This window comes from Enhydra lutris, unplaced genomic scaffold (assembly GCF_002288905.1).
Source record: "Enhydra lutris kenyoni isolate GAN:26980312 unplaced genomic scaffold, ASM228890v2 scaffoldscaffold3, whole genome shotgun sequence".
NCBI classification, from domain to species: Eukaryota; Metazoa; Chordata; class Mammalia; order Carnivora; family Mustelidae; genus Enhydra; species Enhydra lutris.
Genome location: NW_019154087.1, coordinates 41,577,994 through 41,597,728, shown reverse-complemented (window position 1 = coordinate 41,597,728; position 19,735 = coordinate 41,577,994). Strand labels below are relative to the sequence as shown.

The 19,735-nt window shown below is 36.6% G+C and overlaps 1 protein-coding gene across 5 annotated transcripts in view; it reads right to left on the bottom strand.

The window, feature by feature from the left end:
• Positions 1 to 5,329: 5,329 nt before the first annotated feature.
• Positions 5,330 to 19,735, bottom strand: part of LOC111157553 (kelch like family member 8) — a 29,138-nt gene continuing 14,732 nt past the window's right edge. For 4 of the 5 annotated variants that reach the window (XM_022519081.1, XM_022519089.1, XM_022519063.1 and 1 more), the window contains exons 4-9: positions 19,100 to 19,243; positions 17,761 to 17,872; positions 10,808 to 10,976; positions 10,438 to 10,597; positions 8,159 to 8,360; positions 5,330 to 7,923 (exon numbers count right to left, since the gene is read on the bottom strand). In XM_022519081.1, coding sequence (XP_022374789.1) covers positions 7,800 to 7,923; positions 8,159 to 8,360; positions 10,438 to 10,597; positions 10,808 to 10,976; positions 17,761 to 17,872; positions 19,100 to 19,243 — 911 coding nt within the window. In that variant the 3' untranslated portion in view covers positions 5,330 to 7,799. The remainder of the gene's footprint in view (positions 7,924 to 8,158; positions 8,361 to 10,437; positions 10,598 to 10,807; positions 10,977 to 17,760; positions 17,873 to 19,099; positions 19,244 to 19,735) is intronic. The other variant, XM_022519073.1, reaches the window with a different exon arrangement.

The following is a 19,735-nucleotide window of genomic DNA, read 5'->3' as shown; positions in this document are numbered from 1 at the left end:
AGTGGTTTAAAGCCTCTGCCTTTGGCTGGGGTCATGATCCCGGGGTTCTGGGATCGAGCCCCACATCGGGCTCTCTGCTCCGCGGGGAGCCTGCTTCCCCTTCTCTCTGCCTGCCTCTTTGTCTACTTGTGATCTCTCTCTCTCTGTCAAATAAATAAAATCTAAAAAAAAAAGAAAAAAAAAGAGGAAAGTGTTTCATAAATTTCTACTCCTATAATAAAAGCTTAATAAAATAGAAGGAAACTTCCTTGCCCTGATAAAGAGTAGCAAAAGCTAGTAAAATTCAATACTGTAGGGCTGTCAGTACTCCCCCAAGTAACTACAGATTAAATATGATTCTAGTTAAAAAACAGAAAAAAGAATCCGTTGTTTTTCTTCCCCAAATATTTGACAACTGATTCTAATATGTAATGAAAAAGCCAAAGGCCAAGAATACTCCTTAAAGGGAGGGGAAACTTGCCCTGTAAGCTACAAGACCTTTAATCAAGTTACAGCAATTAAAATAATGTGCCACCTTAGCTCTTGGTTAGACAAATTGATCAACGGAATGACAAAGAAAGTCCCAAAATAGATATTTACATGGAAATTTGCCATATAGATAAAGTCCCCAGGGAGAGGATGGATTAGTCAATAAACAGTAGAAAGAAAACTCGTTATCCACATAGTAAAAAAATTACTTCTCACACATACATAAGTCAATTCCAAATGGACTAAAGACAAATTTGAGATTTTCTGACTTCTAGAGGAGACCATAAGAAAAATCTTATGGCCTAGAGTGCCTGGCTGGCTCAGTTGATGGAGCATACAACTCTTGATTTCAGAGTTGTAGGTTCCAGACCTATGATGGGTGTAGAGATACCTTAAAAACTAAATCCTATTTTTTTTAGGATGAGAGAGAGCGAGCGAGCAAGCAAACATGCATTCACACAAGCAGGGGAAGAACCAGAGGGCATTTAAGCAGAATTTGCACTGAGTGCAGAGCCTGATGGAGAGCTCGCGGAGGTCTCACAACCCTGAGATCATGACCTTAAAAAAAAATCTTAAGACATAAAAATAACTACATTTGAATGCATTAAAATGAACAATAGAAATATTAGTATCCTATTATGAAGAACTCTTTTAAGAAAAAAATAAAAGGACAAAAGACACCAAGAAGTATTTCATTGAAGAAACAAGAATAACTCCTGAAAGCATGTGCAACTTATTAGGAAAATGCAAATTAAAGCCACAATAAAATATCATTTTTCACCTACCAGATTGGCAAAAATCAGATCTTCTGGTAGTAAGCACATGATAAACCATATTGTAAACTAGCACACCATTCTGGAAAATAACTGTATTATAAAACTGTTACAAAGCTAATCAGACACATACCTTACAACCAACTCTACTTGTAGATATATACTCTAAAGAAATTCTTGTACATCTGTACCAAGAAACTATGAATGTTCATTTAGAATTGTCTGTAAAAGCCAAAAACAAAAATAAGGAAAACTATTACCCAATATAATTTTTTTTTAAGATTTTATTTATTTATTTGACAGAGATCACAAGTAGGAGAGATGCAGGCAGAGAGAGAGAGAGAGGAAGCAGGCTCCCCGCCGAAGCAGAGAGCCCGATGCGGGCCTCGATCCCAGGACCCTGAGATCATGACCTGAGCTGAAGGCAGAGGCTTTAACCCACTGAGCCACCCAGGCGCCCCTACCCAATATATATTATAAAATGAACTTGTTAAATGGAAAAATCAAGTAACCATTAAGACTACATAGTGAGGGGCGCCTGGGTGGCTCAGTGGGTTAAGCCTCTGCCTTCGGCTCAGGTCAAGATCTCAGGGTCCTGGGATCAAGCCCCGCATCGGGCTCTCTGCTCAGCAGGGAGACTGCTTCCCCTCTCTATCTCTGTCTGCCTACTTGTGACCTCTCTGTCAAATAAATAAATAAAATCTTAAAAAAAAAAAGACTATATAGTGAGTACAATACTGTTTTGTATAAAGTTCACCAACAAAAGTAAACATTATGTGGGATATGTATATATAAAGCAAAGACAAAACAACAACAAAAAAATGATTTAGTACAATAGTTACCTACCTCTGGGGAGAAGGTAAGCTGGGTACTGGAATTGGGAACAACATGAAGGTATAGTCAATGTGATCAAAAATGTTCTAGTTCTTTTTTTTTTTTTTTAAAGATTTATTTATTTGACAGACAGAGATCACAGGCAGGCAGAGAGGCAGGCAGAGAGAGGAAGGGAAGCAGGCTCCCTGCTGAGCAGAGAGCCTGATGTGGGGCTCGATCCCAGGACCCTGGGATCATGACCTGAGCCGAAGGCAGAGGCTTTAACCCGCTGAGCCACCCAGGCGCCCCTAGTTCTTTTTTTTTTTTTTTAAGATTTTATTTAACTATTAGATCACAAGTAGGCAGAGACGCAGGCAGAGAGAGAGGGAAGGCTCCCCGGTGAGCAAGGAGCCTGATGTGGGGCTTGATCCCAGGACCCTGAGCTCATGACCCGAGCCAAAGGCAGAGGCTTAACCCACTGAGCCACCCAGGCATCCAGAAATGTTCTAGTTCTTAATTAGGGAGTGGGTACATAGATGCTTATTACTTCCATAGTGCATCTATTTTTAATCTATGAATCAGACATTACACAAAAAACTACAGTGACTAGTGGTTGCCAGAGGTTGGGTGTGGGGGGGTGGACAAAGTGGTTGAAGGTGGTCAAAAGGCACAGACTTCCAGTTATAAAATAAGTCCTGGGGCTATAATTACAGTATGGTAACTGTAGTAATAATGCCGTGTTTTTATATTTGAAAGTTACTAATAAAAGAGATCTTGAAAGTTCCCACCTTAAGAAAAAATTATAACTGTATTGTGATGAATCTTAACTAGATTGTGTTGATTCTTTCATAAAGTATACATATATTGAATCATTATGGTGTACACCTAAAACTAATGTTATATGTCAATTACATCTCAAAAAAAAAATAGTGACCAGTGGGGCGCCTGGGTGGCTCAGTGGGTTAAGCCTCTGCCTTTGGCTCAGGTCATGATCTCAGGGTCCTGGGATCAAGCCCCACGTCGGGCTCTCTGTCAGCGGGGACCCTGCTTCCCCTCTCTCTCTGCCTGCCTCTCTGTGTACTTGTGATCTCTCTCTCTGTCAAATAAATAAAATCTTAAAAAAAAAAAAAAGCTATATACTTCTTTCACTAAAATTACTATTGCTCTGGAGCGCCTGGGTGGCTTAGTTGGTTAAGCCTTCCTTTCAGGTCATGATCCCAGGGTCCTAGGGCACCCTGCTCCCTGCTCAGCAGAGTCTTCTCCCTCTCCTGCTCCCCCTGCTTGTGCTCTCTCTCACACACGCTCACACACACACATACTCACTTCTCTCTCAAATAAATAAAAACTTAAAAAAAAAGTTACTATGGCTCGGGGTGATTTTAGAAATCTTCCACTGGAATGGTCTATTTATGAAAAAATTTCCCAGTAAAGGAAAACCTTAATTTTTGAGGGTAACACAAAATATTTTTAATCAAGCTTAATGAATAAAGTATACATGGCCATAATCAAGATTCTGGTCAAAATTAACATGACTGGGGCACCTGGTTGGCTCAGCAGGTAGAGCATACAGCTCTTGATCTCAGGGTTGTAAGTTCAAGCCCCACACTGGGTATAGAGATTACTTAAAAATAAAATCTTTAGGGGCACCTGGGTGGCTCAGTTGGTTAAGCAACTGCCTTCGGCTCAGGTCATGATCCTGGAGTCCTGGGATCGAGTCCCACATTGGACTCCCTGCTCGGCAGGGAGTCTGCTTCTCCCGCTGATCTCTCTCTCCTCTCATGCTCTCTCTCTCTCTCTCTCAAATAAATAAAATCATTAAAAAAAATTTAAAAAAAATCTTTAAAAGAATTTTTTTTTAATTAAAAAATACCATATGACTAAAATGAGTGACAAGACTAATTCTCTTGGATGCCTTACACATGGACTTTTCTGGCCATTTTCAGAAAAATGTTTAGTATTGGCAACATAATTATAAAAGAGGAAAAAAACCACTTACTTGGAAGAACAACATTCATCCTAATGCATCAAGAATCTCATTTCAATACAAGTCCACAGTTGTTGAAGAGACTATTGCTTTAATCAGTTACTAAGATTAGTGAAACTACTTATATTAGTTGCCTACATCCTTTATGTTTTAATTATTATTTTAATTAGGCTCCATGCCCAGCATGGAGCCCAGTGTGGGCATTGAACTCAAGACCCTCAGATGGAGACCTACGCTGAGATCAAGAGTTCGATGCTTAACTGAGCATCGCCCCTAAATAATCCTTCCTATGAGAAAAAAAAAAAAATATTACAGTCAACTTACTAAATAAGTTTCAGGGATGGAGAATAAGCAATTACATAGTTTTCATAGGATTCTGTAAAAGCGTCAAAAACGAGAAGTTGCATAGATCTTACAGAAGTTGCTATTCATAATAGATACATGTAGTATATATATAAATTTTAAAAAATTTTTTATTTATTCATGAGAGAGAGAGGGAGGCAGAGGGAGAAGCAGGCTCCCCATGAAGCAGGGAGACTGATGAAGGACTCGATCCCAGGATACTGGGATCATGACCTAAACCAAAGGCAGATGCTTAACCAGGCGCCCTAGTACATTTTGAATCAATAAACAGTACTGGTGTGAATCCAAGTACTGTAATCACAGCCCTTAGCAATATATATGATAATTTATTATTTTGATTTGTTGGGAGTATTACTACACAAATTTATATTTATATACAGTTTTAAGAAAATATTTTAGAGTTTTATTGCAACATTTAATTCCACATAAAGAAGAGAAAGAGCAAATGACACCCCAACAATTTCTTTATAGTCTGATATAAAAAAAAACACAGAAAACATTCTTAACTGATAAGATATGCATTGGATTCTAAATGCATTCTCTATCATGTAAGAAATGGAGAAAAAAGTAACAAAGAAAATTCTTAAGTTTACCATTTGCAAAAGGAGTTTATATAATTTCAACAATCTCTTATCTAGGCATTTAACAGCATTATAAATTCAAAATGTGTGTGGGAATTAAGAGAATACATAATATTCCTTAGAGGGAATACAAAGTTTATTCAAACATTTAAAATAATTTAAAATAATCAGTTACATAGAGTACAGTGAAATTAACCAAAACCAGTATTAGGTAATTTTTTTTTTAAGTGGCAACACAATTAATATAGGAAAGCAGTGGCTTTAATAACTTTATGGGAGAATCACACAAAAGCACCTACAATACTTTTTGAAGAAATAATAATATGGAAATTTTCACTTTTTCTTTTTCTCCCATCTATCATTTCAAAATTTTATATCACTTTTTGCTTTTCTTACTAACATCTAAGGTTAAAATGAAAGGCCTCACAATTAAGTAACCATATTCTTTTAATAATGTCATCTCTTTATTCCTGTGAATTTAATCATTTTTCAATTGCATTGATTCCTTCAGCCTGATTCTCATTTTATATGAATGTTTTTAATAAATTATGAATGTTGGTTCCACTATTCATCTTTTCATAACCATTGTCAGGTCCTCCCAAACTCTGTTTCTAATGATTTACACATAATATAACAGACAGCCAACATGTTTTCTTCACTTCACTTTACTTCCCTTATGAGTAGTTTCTATTTTATAGGTAGCTAGGGTATGTTAGTATGTTAGATGACTACGGTATAGTAAAAACCAAAAATAGAAATTTAACACCTTAAAAAAAAAGAAATTTAATACCTATATATTCCCAAATTCTGCAAACATGAAAGGCAGAAATATGTTAAAGAAAAAAACTATTTGAAATAATCTTAGAAATAAGACCATGATCCTCTCTTCCACAAAATAAATATAACAAACCTACTAGTAACCATAGCCAGACAAGCAGTATAACATAAGAGCTTATCAGACATAAGAAAGAGACAGCTGAAGCCAGGTGCTGACATTTATGCTCCACACCCAGCTAACGGTAACCAGTCCAGTGAGTGCTAGAGAGTTCAATGTTTTGAGGAATGACTGAAATATGGTTATAGCTATATAAGAGAACACTGATTTAGTTCCAGCAAAGACTTATAACCTTGCCTATAGGCTGCTGACAGCAGAAAGTGGCCTAACTTGGAACTTTTAAATCTGCTTCATGAAAGACCTTTATCTATTAGCCTGAGATCCTCTTACAATTTGTTTTTTCTTTTTTTGGTCTAATAAACTCAATAGACACTGGCTTTTGTAATGTGGCTTTCTACTCTACTATGCGGACAAGCCCAGGCTACCTTTTAACGAGGACCATCAGAGTTAATAGGCAATCAACTTCAGAGCTGGCTGGATGGGTTCCTCAATACCCCAGCTTCCTTGTGAACCAGCAATAAACTACACTAAATTGGGAGGCATGATGACAGGAAAATTCAAGGAAGCCTGGAAGAGAGGTACCAAAGTGCATTCCAAATACAAAACAGAGTATTTTAATATTCTTCATAAATATTCACACAAATATTTACATATAATGAATAGGCCATTTTATAATATTGGCTAAAACCACGAAGAGCTGTTAAATCAGTAGGTTTATCAATATTCTGGCTTCAAATTAATGCGCAGAAATATTTTCAATTGAAGTTCAATAAATATACTGAAGTTCATTAAACAGAAAAAACAGTAAATTTCAATCTTGCTGTTTTTAGTAACAATATCTTTTATTGGTAATAATGGATTTGAACTAATCAGTAAACCATAATCTATAAAGAATTTTTGTAAAAATGCATTCATTTTCTGATAATAAATACATCCAAATTCCGGTTTTTTTTTAAATCAAGATGGTGGAAAAGAGCAAAATGGAAAGATAATAATCCTAGGCTCAAAACCAAATGATTAAATCAAACAAGAGACATATTTTCAAATTCCTCTCAGGGAGTCATGTAATCGGCACCATTTCTTCTCAAGGTCTCTCATCGGGGCACCAGAATAATATCAACTCTAAAGCCTTCTCCTATAATATTTCTTCTGGTTCAATTTTTGCTAATATGAAACAAGTCCTTTTTGCATGAGATGAAAAAATACAAGTATAGATTTATTCAGATGGGATTAGTTCAGGTAGGTGTTTGGTACCCTAAATAAGTCAAACTGTAATTAAGGGCTTCTTACAGCAGAAGCCCATAAAGCTTCTGAAAATTCAGCCAAGTGACACTGAAAAAGAGTAAACATTTTTTCTACTTCTATAAATATCAAAGAAATTGAAAAATCGACATCTAGAAAAAAAGCAAGGCATAAATTCATCAGCACGAAGTAGAAATGATCTTCAAAAGGAGCAGGTCTCTTATGTGTCCTGATATACTTGTGTTGAAGACTAGGTTCTAATCTCCCCTCTAGGAGAAGTCCACTGCCTACAGTTAACACTGTTAGGCAAAAGAGAAGGTAAAACTCAGGTAAAATGGAAATGATTCCATTTTACATTTTGATTTATCCAAATGTCTTTAAAGAGGGATTTCAAGGTTCTGGTACTACTTTAAACATTTTTCAGAGGAGGTATGGTTTCAGGTTAAATTGTTTTTCTTCCCTACCCCATTATTTGCTAAAGTGGAAAGTATCAAATTTACTTTTATTACAACAGATCTTTAGCTACCATTCTAAATGTTGCACTTAGTCACAATACAACAGTTTTCATTTAAAATAAGACTCCAGCAGTAGTGAAAACTGTTCAAAGGTGGTCATACAAAATCCTGGTTGTCCTTCTTGCATATCAATTACGACTAAATTGTTGGTGGCCGGAACTCAAATCACATACAATCAACCACATTATTGGATCCATGACCTACATCTCGAATTTGGCTGGTTAAACAGGCACACACAGCTACGCCTGCTCCAGCTCTGCAGTGAGACACAGATCCAACCAGCTCCCACCTGAAAAAGAAGAAAAAAATTGTTATCTTAAAACAAAGCACGATTTACTTTACTCAAAATATCAACAGCCGTAGCTAAAAACTCCCTGTTATTGGGACTGAAAGCAAGTTTCCTCAAGGAGATAAGATATCCCTAATGTTTTATATTAATAGCTATATCTAGTAGTATTTTAGCACTCTGGAATAATCTGTTACTGGAAGATCCCATTAAAGCATACAGGAAACATGAAAATTACCTATTCAGCACTGGATCAAATGCTTCCACTGTATTTAAGTACGCGTTGCCGTTATGCCCACCAACTGCAAAGATTTTGCCCATCACTGTTGCAATCCCCACTCCACCCCTGGGAGTGGTAAGTGCTGCTACATAATCCCATTTGTTGTTCCGAGGATCATACCGCTCAACTGAACTCAGAGGAGAATTATCATCAAAACCACCTATATATATATATAAAAAAAAAGATTTTAAAAAATAGTACATGTCACAGAAATTAACTATTAAACCTCAATCCAATAGCTTCTACAACCCAATCCTTTAAAAACATTTTAGAAAAGAGAAAATCAGGGAAAAAATTCACCCCACAACTCCTATTAGACATTTTTCTACAATTCAAGATAACTTAGTATTTTACCTCAATACGAAGATTAAAAATCTTAAAATAGAAAAAACCGAAGTCCCCATATCGAAGCAGATAATTTTGGAGAAGAAAAACCCCACAAACATTCATAATTTGTCCTTCACTTCCTAGAGGGATCCAAGACAGTACTGAGATTCCTTCTCTGTGTACGTTGTGTATTATATTTTTAAATAGTAAGAGGGCCTGAGAAGAGACTAAAATACCACTGAAATCATTTGACTCAAAAGTTTTCCAACTGTTTCCCCTAATACTGTAATAGTCATCATAATTCGAGACGGCTACGACTGAATTCTCACCAATTTTTGCCAAAACTACATCTTCATGCTACATAATCTAGATGATGACAGTTCTCTCTATACACCATTCTAACAATGTTACTTAATATATTCCTGAAGGTTACAGAGACTATTATTTGGACAGTGTTCTTTCCCTTAAAAATAAATGTGCCTCTTTCTAGACTCCATCTCAGTCTACATGAGTAATAACTCTCTTTAGCAACTAAGCCTATTTTCCTGAGGACAGGAAGTGTTGCTATTATGATCAGTCTATTCAGGTCAGTAAAAAAAAAAAACACAACACACAACAGTTAACTTCTCTAATGGGTTTAATTAAATCAATTTAATTGAACTAAAATTCACCAATTTTATGTGTATAATTTGATAAATATCAACAAATGTGTACAGTAGTATCTTCACCACAAAACACATTCTCATTATAATAAAGGCTTTAGTTCTCCTAAATAGGGAGCTGTGAGACATAACAACTGTGTACTGCAAGAACTGTGAGTTCTCATAGACCCAAGTTCAAATTCCAGCTTTGTCACTGGTTTAGAAGGCATGTGATGATAAGGTAATTTATTCAGGCTGAATCTTTGCTACCTCACAGAGCTGTAAGGATCAGACAAGATCTAAAGGTAAATTATGTTATTTCTTTTAATACACATAAGCACTGGAATATTCAGCATTACTTCTATTACTTGCAGATATTTCAATGCTAATAACATCCCACACTCTCTTATCAAGAACTGTAAGTTATGTAATTCCAAACAGTTTACATCAACCTAAGTGTGACATATGCTAGTTACAACCTCTCTGAACAATTTCTTTTTCTGTAAAGGAGGGAATTACTAATCACAATACTGCCACCCATTTTACAGGGTAACTACAAAGTATCAGATGCAGTCTGAGATGCTTCATGTATACTGTCTCTATTAGAATAATTCTCTCAAAGATAATTCTCATCATTATTCCCATCTCATAGTTCTTTAAAACCTTGCTACCGAAAGTGTGCTGAATGGACCAGAAGCAGCACTGATTATCACTTGGGAGCCTTAGAAATACAGAATTTGGGCTCCGCCCCTGAGTTGAACAGTATCTTCAGAATATTCATATGCATATTAAAGGTTGAGAAAGCATTGCCTGTGGTTCCTTCCAATTCTGCAATTCAGTAAGTAAAAAGCAAGGCAGAGATACCAACAGCCATTATGAAATATGAAATATGAAATATCCATTGCTTTGCTTAAAGGAGTCAACATAATTCCCGTGAAATGAAGATGAGAAACAAATTTCTTAAATCTTTAAAGATTTTAGCAAAGCACATTTGTGTCTTTACATTAAAAAATACATATTTAAATATAATCCTCTACTTTAGATATATTTGCAACTCCTAGTAAAAATATGAAGGTAGAAATTTTAAATGTGAAAGATGAAGGCATAAACAAAAAAACATGAAGGTGAACCTTAGTAATTCGAAAGCAAATCTTAGGACTATTCCATTTGAGCCTAAATCCAATATAATGTGTGTTGTCTTTGACACTATCATTGTATATACTGCAATAAATTAAACTAAATAAACTAAAACAAATACCATCCACTCACCAACAACGTACAAGCAACCATGGAGCTCACTAACTCCATTGCCTGCTCTTCGTTGACCCATTTCTTTAACTTCTATCCACTTATCCAGATGTGGATCATACCTCTCCACACTAGATAAAGAAGCTACTCCATCATTGCCACCTACTGCATAAACATGGTTCTAAATGAGGAAAGAAAAAAAAATGTGACATTAGACTTTTAATTGAATTATATGTGGTCCTATCAGTAGACCAGAATGTGTAAGAAAGCAGTGTTTCATGAGATAATATGGTATACAATCATTATCTGCAACCTGGAGAAAGGACTATAGCAGACCTTTATTAGGGCTGTCATACAATGTAATCTAGGAGCAAACTGCCACATAACTTACTATAAGAGCCACAGAGCCAACTCCTCCACGAGGACTATTCATTGGTGCCACTGTACTCCACTGATCAGATTCTATGTCATATCTTTCTACATCATTGAAGCAAGTGTTGTCATCTAACCCACCAATTGCATAAATTGGACCTCCCAAGGAGGCCAAGGCAATTCCTCGCCTGCAAAGACAATAAAACATACTTTAGCATCTGGTTTTGTTTCCGAAAAAAGGTAGTAAAAATATGCTAAAGGAAGTCATTTACTTTGTTAACTTCAATGAGGGTTTTTTCCCATTATTTTTAGATTTATCAGAGTTTCTGAATAGGTGGCTACAAGATTGCCAAATTGTGTGACTGTATGTGAACAGTGCCCTCTGGAGTTTTATAACACACAGTCTACACAGGTTACTTTAAAATCAAATGAAATAAAGTGAAACCCAACAAAATAATATAAATGGAGTCCAAAACATTCAATAGTAAAACATCGCCTAATGAGAGATTAATGAATTGGCAGAAATGTTTTGCTGTAGAGGTCAGAAGTCAATCTCATTTCTAAATTCAAGTCATTGCTGAGCATGTGTTTTGATGCAGGGTTTCATGGTACCACACAAAAGAACATCAATTTTTATATTACAAGCTTTATATCACATTGCTTTACTTCTGAAGGGCATTTATTTCTCTTCTTGGAAAGAGGGAGACTTAGCCCTCTTCAACGCTAATTCACTGTAATGGTGATCAGAAAAAAATTATATCAATTTCTTTAAAAACACAGCAATAAAAATTAAACTATCCTAAAACTATAAATTGCCACTAACTTGGTATGTTCTTTGGACAGTGTTCTTTATAAACTTCTACCATGCTTCTTCATCTGTAACCCATTTGTGATGCAGAGATAATATAGGTAAAGCACTTAGAACAGTGACTGGCCCATATTTAGAGCTATGTATTAGCCATATTCCTGGAGAGTGCAGCTGGTCAACCGAGATTCTAAGTTTACCAAAGAGAATCCTAGGGAGGATTCTTAAGGGTAATGTTTTTACTCATTTTCAATCCCCCTAATTTCTTTTCTCTTGAGTATAGAGCAATGACATAAAATACTGTGGCTATAAAAATTTGCAGGTGTGTGAACATGTGTGTGCACTCTAGAACATACAGGTGTTCTATAATGCAGACGTGTACCTAGTAAATGTCCCTCCCTTTCCCTCCCCTTCACCATCCCAAACCAAAATAACTAATAATGTTATTTCCTACTCCTCAAAACCATCTTGATTTTCATGAAATCACACATTTGAATTTCCCCCTAAATCTCTGGCTGGTGCTATTCTGTTTCCTTTATCAGTGCTTTCCTCTCTACCCCATCATTAAATTATGAAGTTGCCTAAGGCCTCCTACCAATTTTACGCTCTCTCCCAAGGCAACATCATTCTTTCCATGGATTTATGATAACTCAAATGTTTATTTCCAGACATATATCCAACTTCTACCTTAAATCTGTCATGCTAGCTCTTCAATGTTACTTTTTTGCAAGTAAGAGAGGTGTGGGGGGCAGGGGGGGGAGAAACAGAGGATGAGGGAGAGAGAATCTTAAGCAGGCTCCCTCTTGACCCTGAGATCATGACCTGAGCTGAAATCAAGAGTCAGATGCTTAACCAATTGAGCCAGCAAGGCACCCCTCTTCGACCTTAACTTTAAGCTGAAACTCATGCCTACTTCCCTGTGATAAGCAAATTTTAAGATGTACCCCCCCACCCCCAGTATATTCACCCTCTAGTTTTACTCTCATGATCCTATTACATTATATGGCAAAAAGGAGATTACTTGAATGGTCCTAATCTAATTACACAAGCCCTATTAGAGAGTTTTCTCCAGCTGGTAGCAGAGACAACTCAAAAACTCAAAGAATGAGATGGATTCTGCATCCCACTGCTTGTCTAAAGACAGAGAGGAGCACCTGGAAAGGACCTGAAAGTGGCTTCTAGGAATTGAGAGTGACACCTGGCAACAGCCAGTAAAAATAAAAATTTAGTCCCACAATCTCAAGGAACAGAGTTCTATCAATAACCTAAATGACCTTGGAAGTAGATTCTTCCTAGAGCCTCCAGATAACAGCTTAGCCCACCCTACACCTTGATTTTGGCCTTGTAAGACCCTAAAGGGAAAACTCAGTCAAACCTGCCAAACTTCTTACCTATGGAACTGTGAGCTTTAATAAACAGGTACTGTTTTAAGCTGCTAAGTGTGGGGTAAATATTTCACAGCAATAGAAAAGGAATACACCCATCACAAGGGAAACAAAAATTTTATCCTGTTATCTTTTTTCCTAACACAGAAAATTGTACCGCTACCCATATCCAACTACTTAAGTCAAAAACTGAAGGATCATCCTTGCTTCTTGTTTTCACCTTCCACATCTAATTATCATAAAATCTTGATTGTATACTTCCAAATTATCTCTCAAATATGTCCTTTGTATCCCATTTTTTCCTACTTTAGTCGAAGCCACTATTTTTTCTTGACTAAAATATTACAATAACCCTCTTGGTCTCCCAAACTGTTTTCACTCTGGTCCTCCTCAAATCCTTTCTCCATTTCAATCCCCTGCTATTAAAAAGTATGTGTGTGTGTGTGAGAGAGAGAGAGAGAAAGCTCACCAGATAAAATAAACTCTTGGGGGCGCCTGGGTGGCTCAGTGGTTAAAGCCTCTGCCTTCGGCTCTGGTCATGATCTCAGGGTCCTGGAATCGAGTCCTGCATCGGGCTCTCTGCTCAGCAGGGAGCCTGCCTCCTCCTCCTGTCTCTCTCTGCCTGCCTCTCTGCCTACTTGTGATCTGTCTGTCAAATAAATTTAAAAAAAAATCTTTATTTATTTATTTGAGAGAGAGAGAGACAGTGAGAGAGAGCATGAGTGAGGAGAAGGTCAGAGAGAGAAGCAGACTCCCCATGGAGCTGGGAGCCCGATGCGGGACTCGATCCCGGGACTCCAGGATCATGACCTGAGCCGAAGGCAGTCGTCCAACCAACTGAGCCACCCAGGCGTCCCAAAAAAAAAAAAAAAAAAATCTTTAAAAAAAAAAACTCTTGGCAAACCTGAAAGACCCTCATCCTTTCCTATTTTTTTAAAAAGTTTTTATTTATTTATTTGACACAGAGAGAGAGAGAGAGAGAGAGAGAGAGAGTACAAGCAGGAGGAGAGGCAGGTAGAGAGAAAGGGAGAAGCAGTCTCCCTGCAGAGCAAGGAGCCTGATGCGGGACTTGATCTTATGACCCTGGCTGGGATCAAGACCTGAACTGAAGGCAGCCGCTTAATCAACTGAGCCACCCAGGTGTCCCTTAACCTTTCCTAATATTTCAGCCTTATTTTTCACACCATTCACCATACTGGACTTCCTTTATATTCTCTGTTCATGTTGACCTCCAGATTTTCAGACTTCATTTCTTTCCACCCATCACCCTTCTACCCACCAACACTTACCTAGGATAAATTCTTCTACTCCTTCAGATCTTAATTTAAATGGAACTTCCTTAAGATTTTCCCCATTCTCAAGCAACCTTTTCTTACCCTAAACTTAGAATTATTGCCCTTGGGGCACCTGGGTGGCTTAGTCGATTAAGCATCTGCTTCAGCTCAGGTCATGATCTTGGGGCCCTGGGATTGAGCCCCCCATCAGGCTCCCTGCTCAGCAGGAGTCTGCTTCTCACTCTCCCTCCTGTGCTCATACTTGTTTGCTCTCTCAAATAAATAAAGTCTTTAAAAAAAAAATCTACAGAAGTAAACCCATGAGATCATGACCTGAGTTGAAATCAAGAATCAGACACTTAACTAACTGAGCCATCCAGGAGCCCCTGTTGCATTTCTATACACTAAAAATGAAGCACCAGAAAGAGAAATTAAGAGAACAATCTTGTTTACAACTACACCAAAAAGAATAAAATACCTAGGAATAAACCTAACCAGAGGTGAAAAACCTATACTTTGAAAACTATAAAACAATGTTGGAAGAAATTTAAGACAACAAAAATGGAAAAATATTCCATGTTCATGGGTAAAAACAAATTGTTAAAATGTCTATCCTACTCAAAGCAATTTACAGATTTAATGCACTCTGTATCAAAATAGCAACAGCATTTTTCACAGAACTAGAAACAAACAATCCTAAAATTTGTATGGAATCATGAAAGACCCTGAATAGCTAAAGCAATCCTGAAAAAGAAAACTGGAAGTGTCACAATTCCAGACTGCAAGTTATATTACAAATATATAGTAATCAGAACAGTATGGTACTGGCATAAAAAGAGAAATATAGGTCACTTGAACAGAACAGAGAGCCCAGAAATAAACCCACAATGATGTGGTCAATTAATCTCTGTCAAAGGAGGAAAGAGTATGCAATGGAAAAAAACAGTCTTGTCTACAAATGGTGTTGGGAAAACCTAACAGTAGCATGCAAAAGAGTGAGACTGGCCTGCTTTCTTTCACCATACACAAAAATAAATTCAAAGGGGATTAAAATTTATATGTGAGAACTGAAACCATAAAAATCCTAGAAGAAAGCAAAGGCATTATTTTCTGACACTGATCATAGCAACATCTTTCTAGATATGTCTCCTAAGGCAAGGGAAACAAAGGAAAAATAAACTATAGGGACTACATCAAAATAAAAAGCTTCTGTACAGCAAAGGAGACAATAAACAAAACTCAAAGGCAACCTATTGAATGGGAGAAGATGTTTACAAATGACTTACCAATAAAGAGCTGGTATACAAAATCTATAAAGAACTTATCAAACTCAACACCCCAAACCCAAACAATGGGAGCAAGACATGAGTAGACATTTTCCCAAAGAAGACATCCAGATGGCTAACAGATAAAAAGATGCTCAATATCACTTATTATCAGGGAAATGCAAATGAAAACCACAATGAGATACTATCTCATACCTCTCAGAATGGCTAAAATCAAAAACACAAGAAACAACACTATCAGCAAAGATGTGGAGAAAAAGGAACCCTTTGTGCATTGGTGGGAATGCAAACTCGTGCAGCCACTGTGGAACACAGTAGGGAAGGTCCTCAAAAAATTAAAAATAGAACTACCCTAAGATCCACTACTGGGTATTCACCCAAAGAATATGAAAACACTAATTCAAAGGGATATACGCATCCCAATGTTCATTACAACATTATTTACAATAGTCAAACCATGGAAGCATCCCAGGTATCCATTGATAGATAAATGGATAAAGAAAACATGGTTAATTTTCTTTCTTTTCTTTTTTAAGATTTTATTTATTTATTTAATACAGAGAGAGAGAGATCACAAGTAGGCAGAGAGGCAGGCAGAGAGTGAGAGGGAAACAGGCTCCCCAGCTGAGCAGAGAGTCCAATGCGGGGCTCGATCCCAGGACCCTGAGATCATGACCTGAGCCAAAGGCAGAGGCTTTAACCCACTGAGCCACCCAGGAGCCCTATGCTTTTGAATCTTGATTTGATCAAATATTAGCTATCTGTTCACCATAAAATATCTGAAAATTTGATATTCAAGTCATTAAAAAAATTCTAGTCAACATTTACTAAGTCATGTTATGGAAACTATTCCTCTTTAGACTAATCCACTTATCAACATATATTCAATTTACTGTAGATGAAAATTATTAATATTAATGCTCATAATAAAGAATGAGTAAAAAATTAGGGCTATTTTAAAAAAGAATTTATTTATTTATTTGAGAGAGACAGGGAGAGAGTGAGAGAGCACAGGCAGTGGGGAGGAGCAGAAGCAGACTCTGCTGAGCATGGAGCCCGAAGGAGGACTTGATCCCGCTACCTTGGGATCAGGACCTGCGCTGAAGGCAGACCCTTAACTGAACCACCCAGGTGCCCTGAGGGGTATGTTCTTAGTATGTTAAAGTACCTACACCTTAGTCCTAAAGCCAGTATCTCATTTAATAGGGAAACATTAGAGATATTTCCACTAAGATAAAAAATAAGACAAAATGGGGGCCTCTGGGTGGCTCAGTTGACAGCCATCTGCCTTTGGCTCAGATCATGATCCTGGGATCAAGCCCCACATCAGGCTTCCTACTTGGCGGGAAGCCTGCTTCTCCCTCTCCCATTCCCCCTGCTTTTGTTTTCTCTCTCACTGTCTCTGTCAAATAAATAAAATCTTTAAAAAAAATAAATAAGACAAAAACACCTACCATCTCTGCTACTACTTACATTGTATTATATTAATAAGCAATATAATTAGACAAGAAAACCCAATTCAAAGCATAGGAATATGTGGAAAAACTGGCAAAAGTTGAATAAGATCTATATTAACTAATACCACTGTATTAATTTTAGTTTCCTGATAATTGTACTATGATGGTATAAGATGTCAACATTAGGGGAGCTGGGTTAAGAGTATACAGCAGGATTTCTCTATCTCAGCACTACTAAACTTTGGGATGGGGAAAATTCTTTGCTGTGGAGGGCTTTCTTGTGCATTACAGGATTTTTAGCAACATCCATGGCCTCTCTCATCTAGATGCCAGCAGCCATTCCCCCAACGTCCCCACTCCCAAACTGTGACAACCAAAAATGCCTCCAGATATTGGCAAGTGTTCCACAGAGGAGGCAAAATCATCTTTTGTTGAGAATCACTGGTATGTAGGAACTCTGTTATTTTTGCAATTTTCCCTAAGTCTAAAATTATTTCAAAATTTAAAAAAAAATCAATGTTCAGGCTCAGGTTTAGGTGGAAACTATGTTATTTATTACTATATTCTAAAATATAAAATACATTCTCAAGAAAGAAATTATAAAAAGTTATAACAAAGCATCACATTGGATGCTAAATTTAACAAAATGTGTTTAAGGCAGTATTTAAAGTTTCTAAAAACATAAAAAGTAGAAAATTAGCCCTTTCAATTATTGGAAGCTTTATTTTCCACCAATAAATCAAAAAAATTTCCATGCTAATTCACCTCTTTGTGTTCATTGATGCCTTCATCATCCATTTATTAGTGAAAGGATCAAACATCTCCATGCTACCTAAATGTTCATTTCCATCATGTCCACCAACTGCATACACTTTACCTGTCAAACAGAGAGGCATTTTCATTTGATTCCAAGTACGTAAACTGATAGTTATTTATGTAAATAATGTATACATGAGATCAACATATAATTAGAATAGCATGATAATTTTCAACAAATATTCGTCTATTCATCATCATGAATAATGTCACTTAAATAGTCAAATAAAAATAATTGGTTTTTGTTTTGTTTTGTTTTTAAAGATTTTATTTATTTATTTGCCAGAGAGAGAGAGAGAGAGAGAGCGCGAGCACAGGCAGGCAGAGTGGCAGCAGAAGCAGAGGAGAAGCAGGCTCCCCGCCGAGCAAGGAGCCCAATGTGGGACTCGATCCCAGGACGCTGGGATCATGACCCGAGCCGAAGGCAGCCGCCTAACTAACTGAGCCACCCAGGCATCCCTCAAATAAAAATAATTGTAAACTTCTACTTAATAAAATGCTGGGAACATGTGTTCTATATGAAGTTATTTAAATGCTCAAACCTATCCCTACCTTTGGTTTCCCAACTTTTTATTACATAGATGAAATCACTAATCGTGGTTTCAAAGAATGTTTAGTAAAATTAAAAACTGCTCAATGTTATATGAAAAATGTTATATGAAAAAATACAAAATTCAATACAGTATGATCAAACTTTCTAAATGAAGTTATTAAAAATACACATACAATAAATAATGCTAAAGGTTACATACAAAATTGTCAACTGTAACTATTTCTGGGTATTTGGATTACAGATGATTTTTACTTTTTATTAGAATCTTTTCATATTTTCCCCCCAAAAAATATATTTTCTATAATCAGAAAAAAAGTTACTTTTTAAAAGTCCCCTTAACAGTTTACCCATGGTTCTGTAATTAGTTCATTTTCAGTAACCAGTTTAAAAAAAAAAATCTCATTTCAATAATAATTAGGTATAGAAAAAGCTGATATATATTTATTATTTGAGTTCAATACTTTTTTTAGTTTATTTTGCAAATATAACTTAGAAGAGTTTAACTCTTTAACTCCCTTTTCCCTACTTTCCTCTCCCAATAAACACCTACATGCAAGAGATTGTTCGCTGAGCATCTATGGGCATAAGGCAAGTAAACAGTCACCACACAAATATCTTAGTGATATAGTGAAACATTTTATAATTTAGCAACTTTCTTATAGAAATTCTCAAAGTTTAAATATTTAGAAGTGTGTTATCATTATGTGCTATGACTTAAGACAATAATGGACCCACCTTCCACAGAGATTACACCCACATGTCGCCTTCGACTATTCATTTCTGGCCCAAAAAACCAACTGTTTTTGCTGATAGAATAGCATTCGATACTGCGAAAGGGGTCACCAGATCCACCTCGACCACCTACACAAAACAGCACACCTAAAGGTAAAGCCAGAAAATACAGATCAGAATTATAGCTCCCTAATTTTTTTTTTAAATTAGTGTGGAAAAAATACTTAGGAAGTCAAAATTTTGAAGAACTGCTAAAAAAAAAAAAATGAGTTATTTGGATAACTTCAATGTCATTAGGTTACTAAAAACCTAATTTTCTTTTTTCACCTTATCTGAATTTCTCAAAGAACACGATACCTCAGCTATCTCTGCTAACATCCCATCGTAGTATGGTTTAGATCTTCACCCACTCTGTTAAATTGCTCTTGCTAAGGTCAAAACTACATCCAATAAACTCTTAATTTCTTTTTTTTAAAAGATTTTATTTATTTATTTGAGAGAGTGAGCTAGAGCATGAGAGAGCATGAGCACAGAGAGCAGCAGAGGGAGAGGCAAGCTCCCCACTGAACAGGGAACCTGACGTGGAGCTGACGGCAGATGCCTAACCAACTGAGCCACCCAGGTGACCCTTAAGTTAAT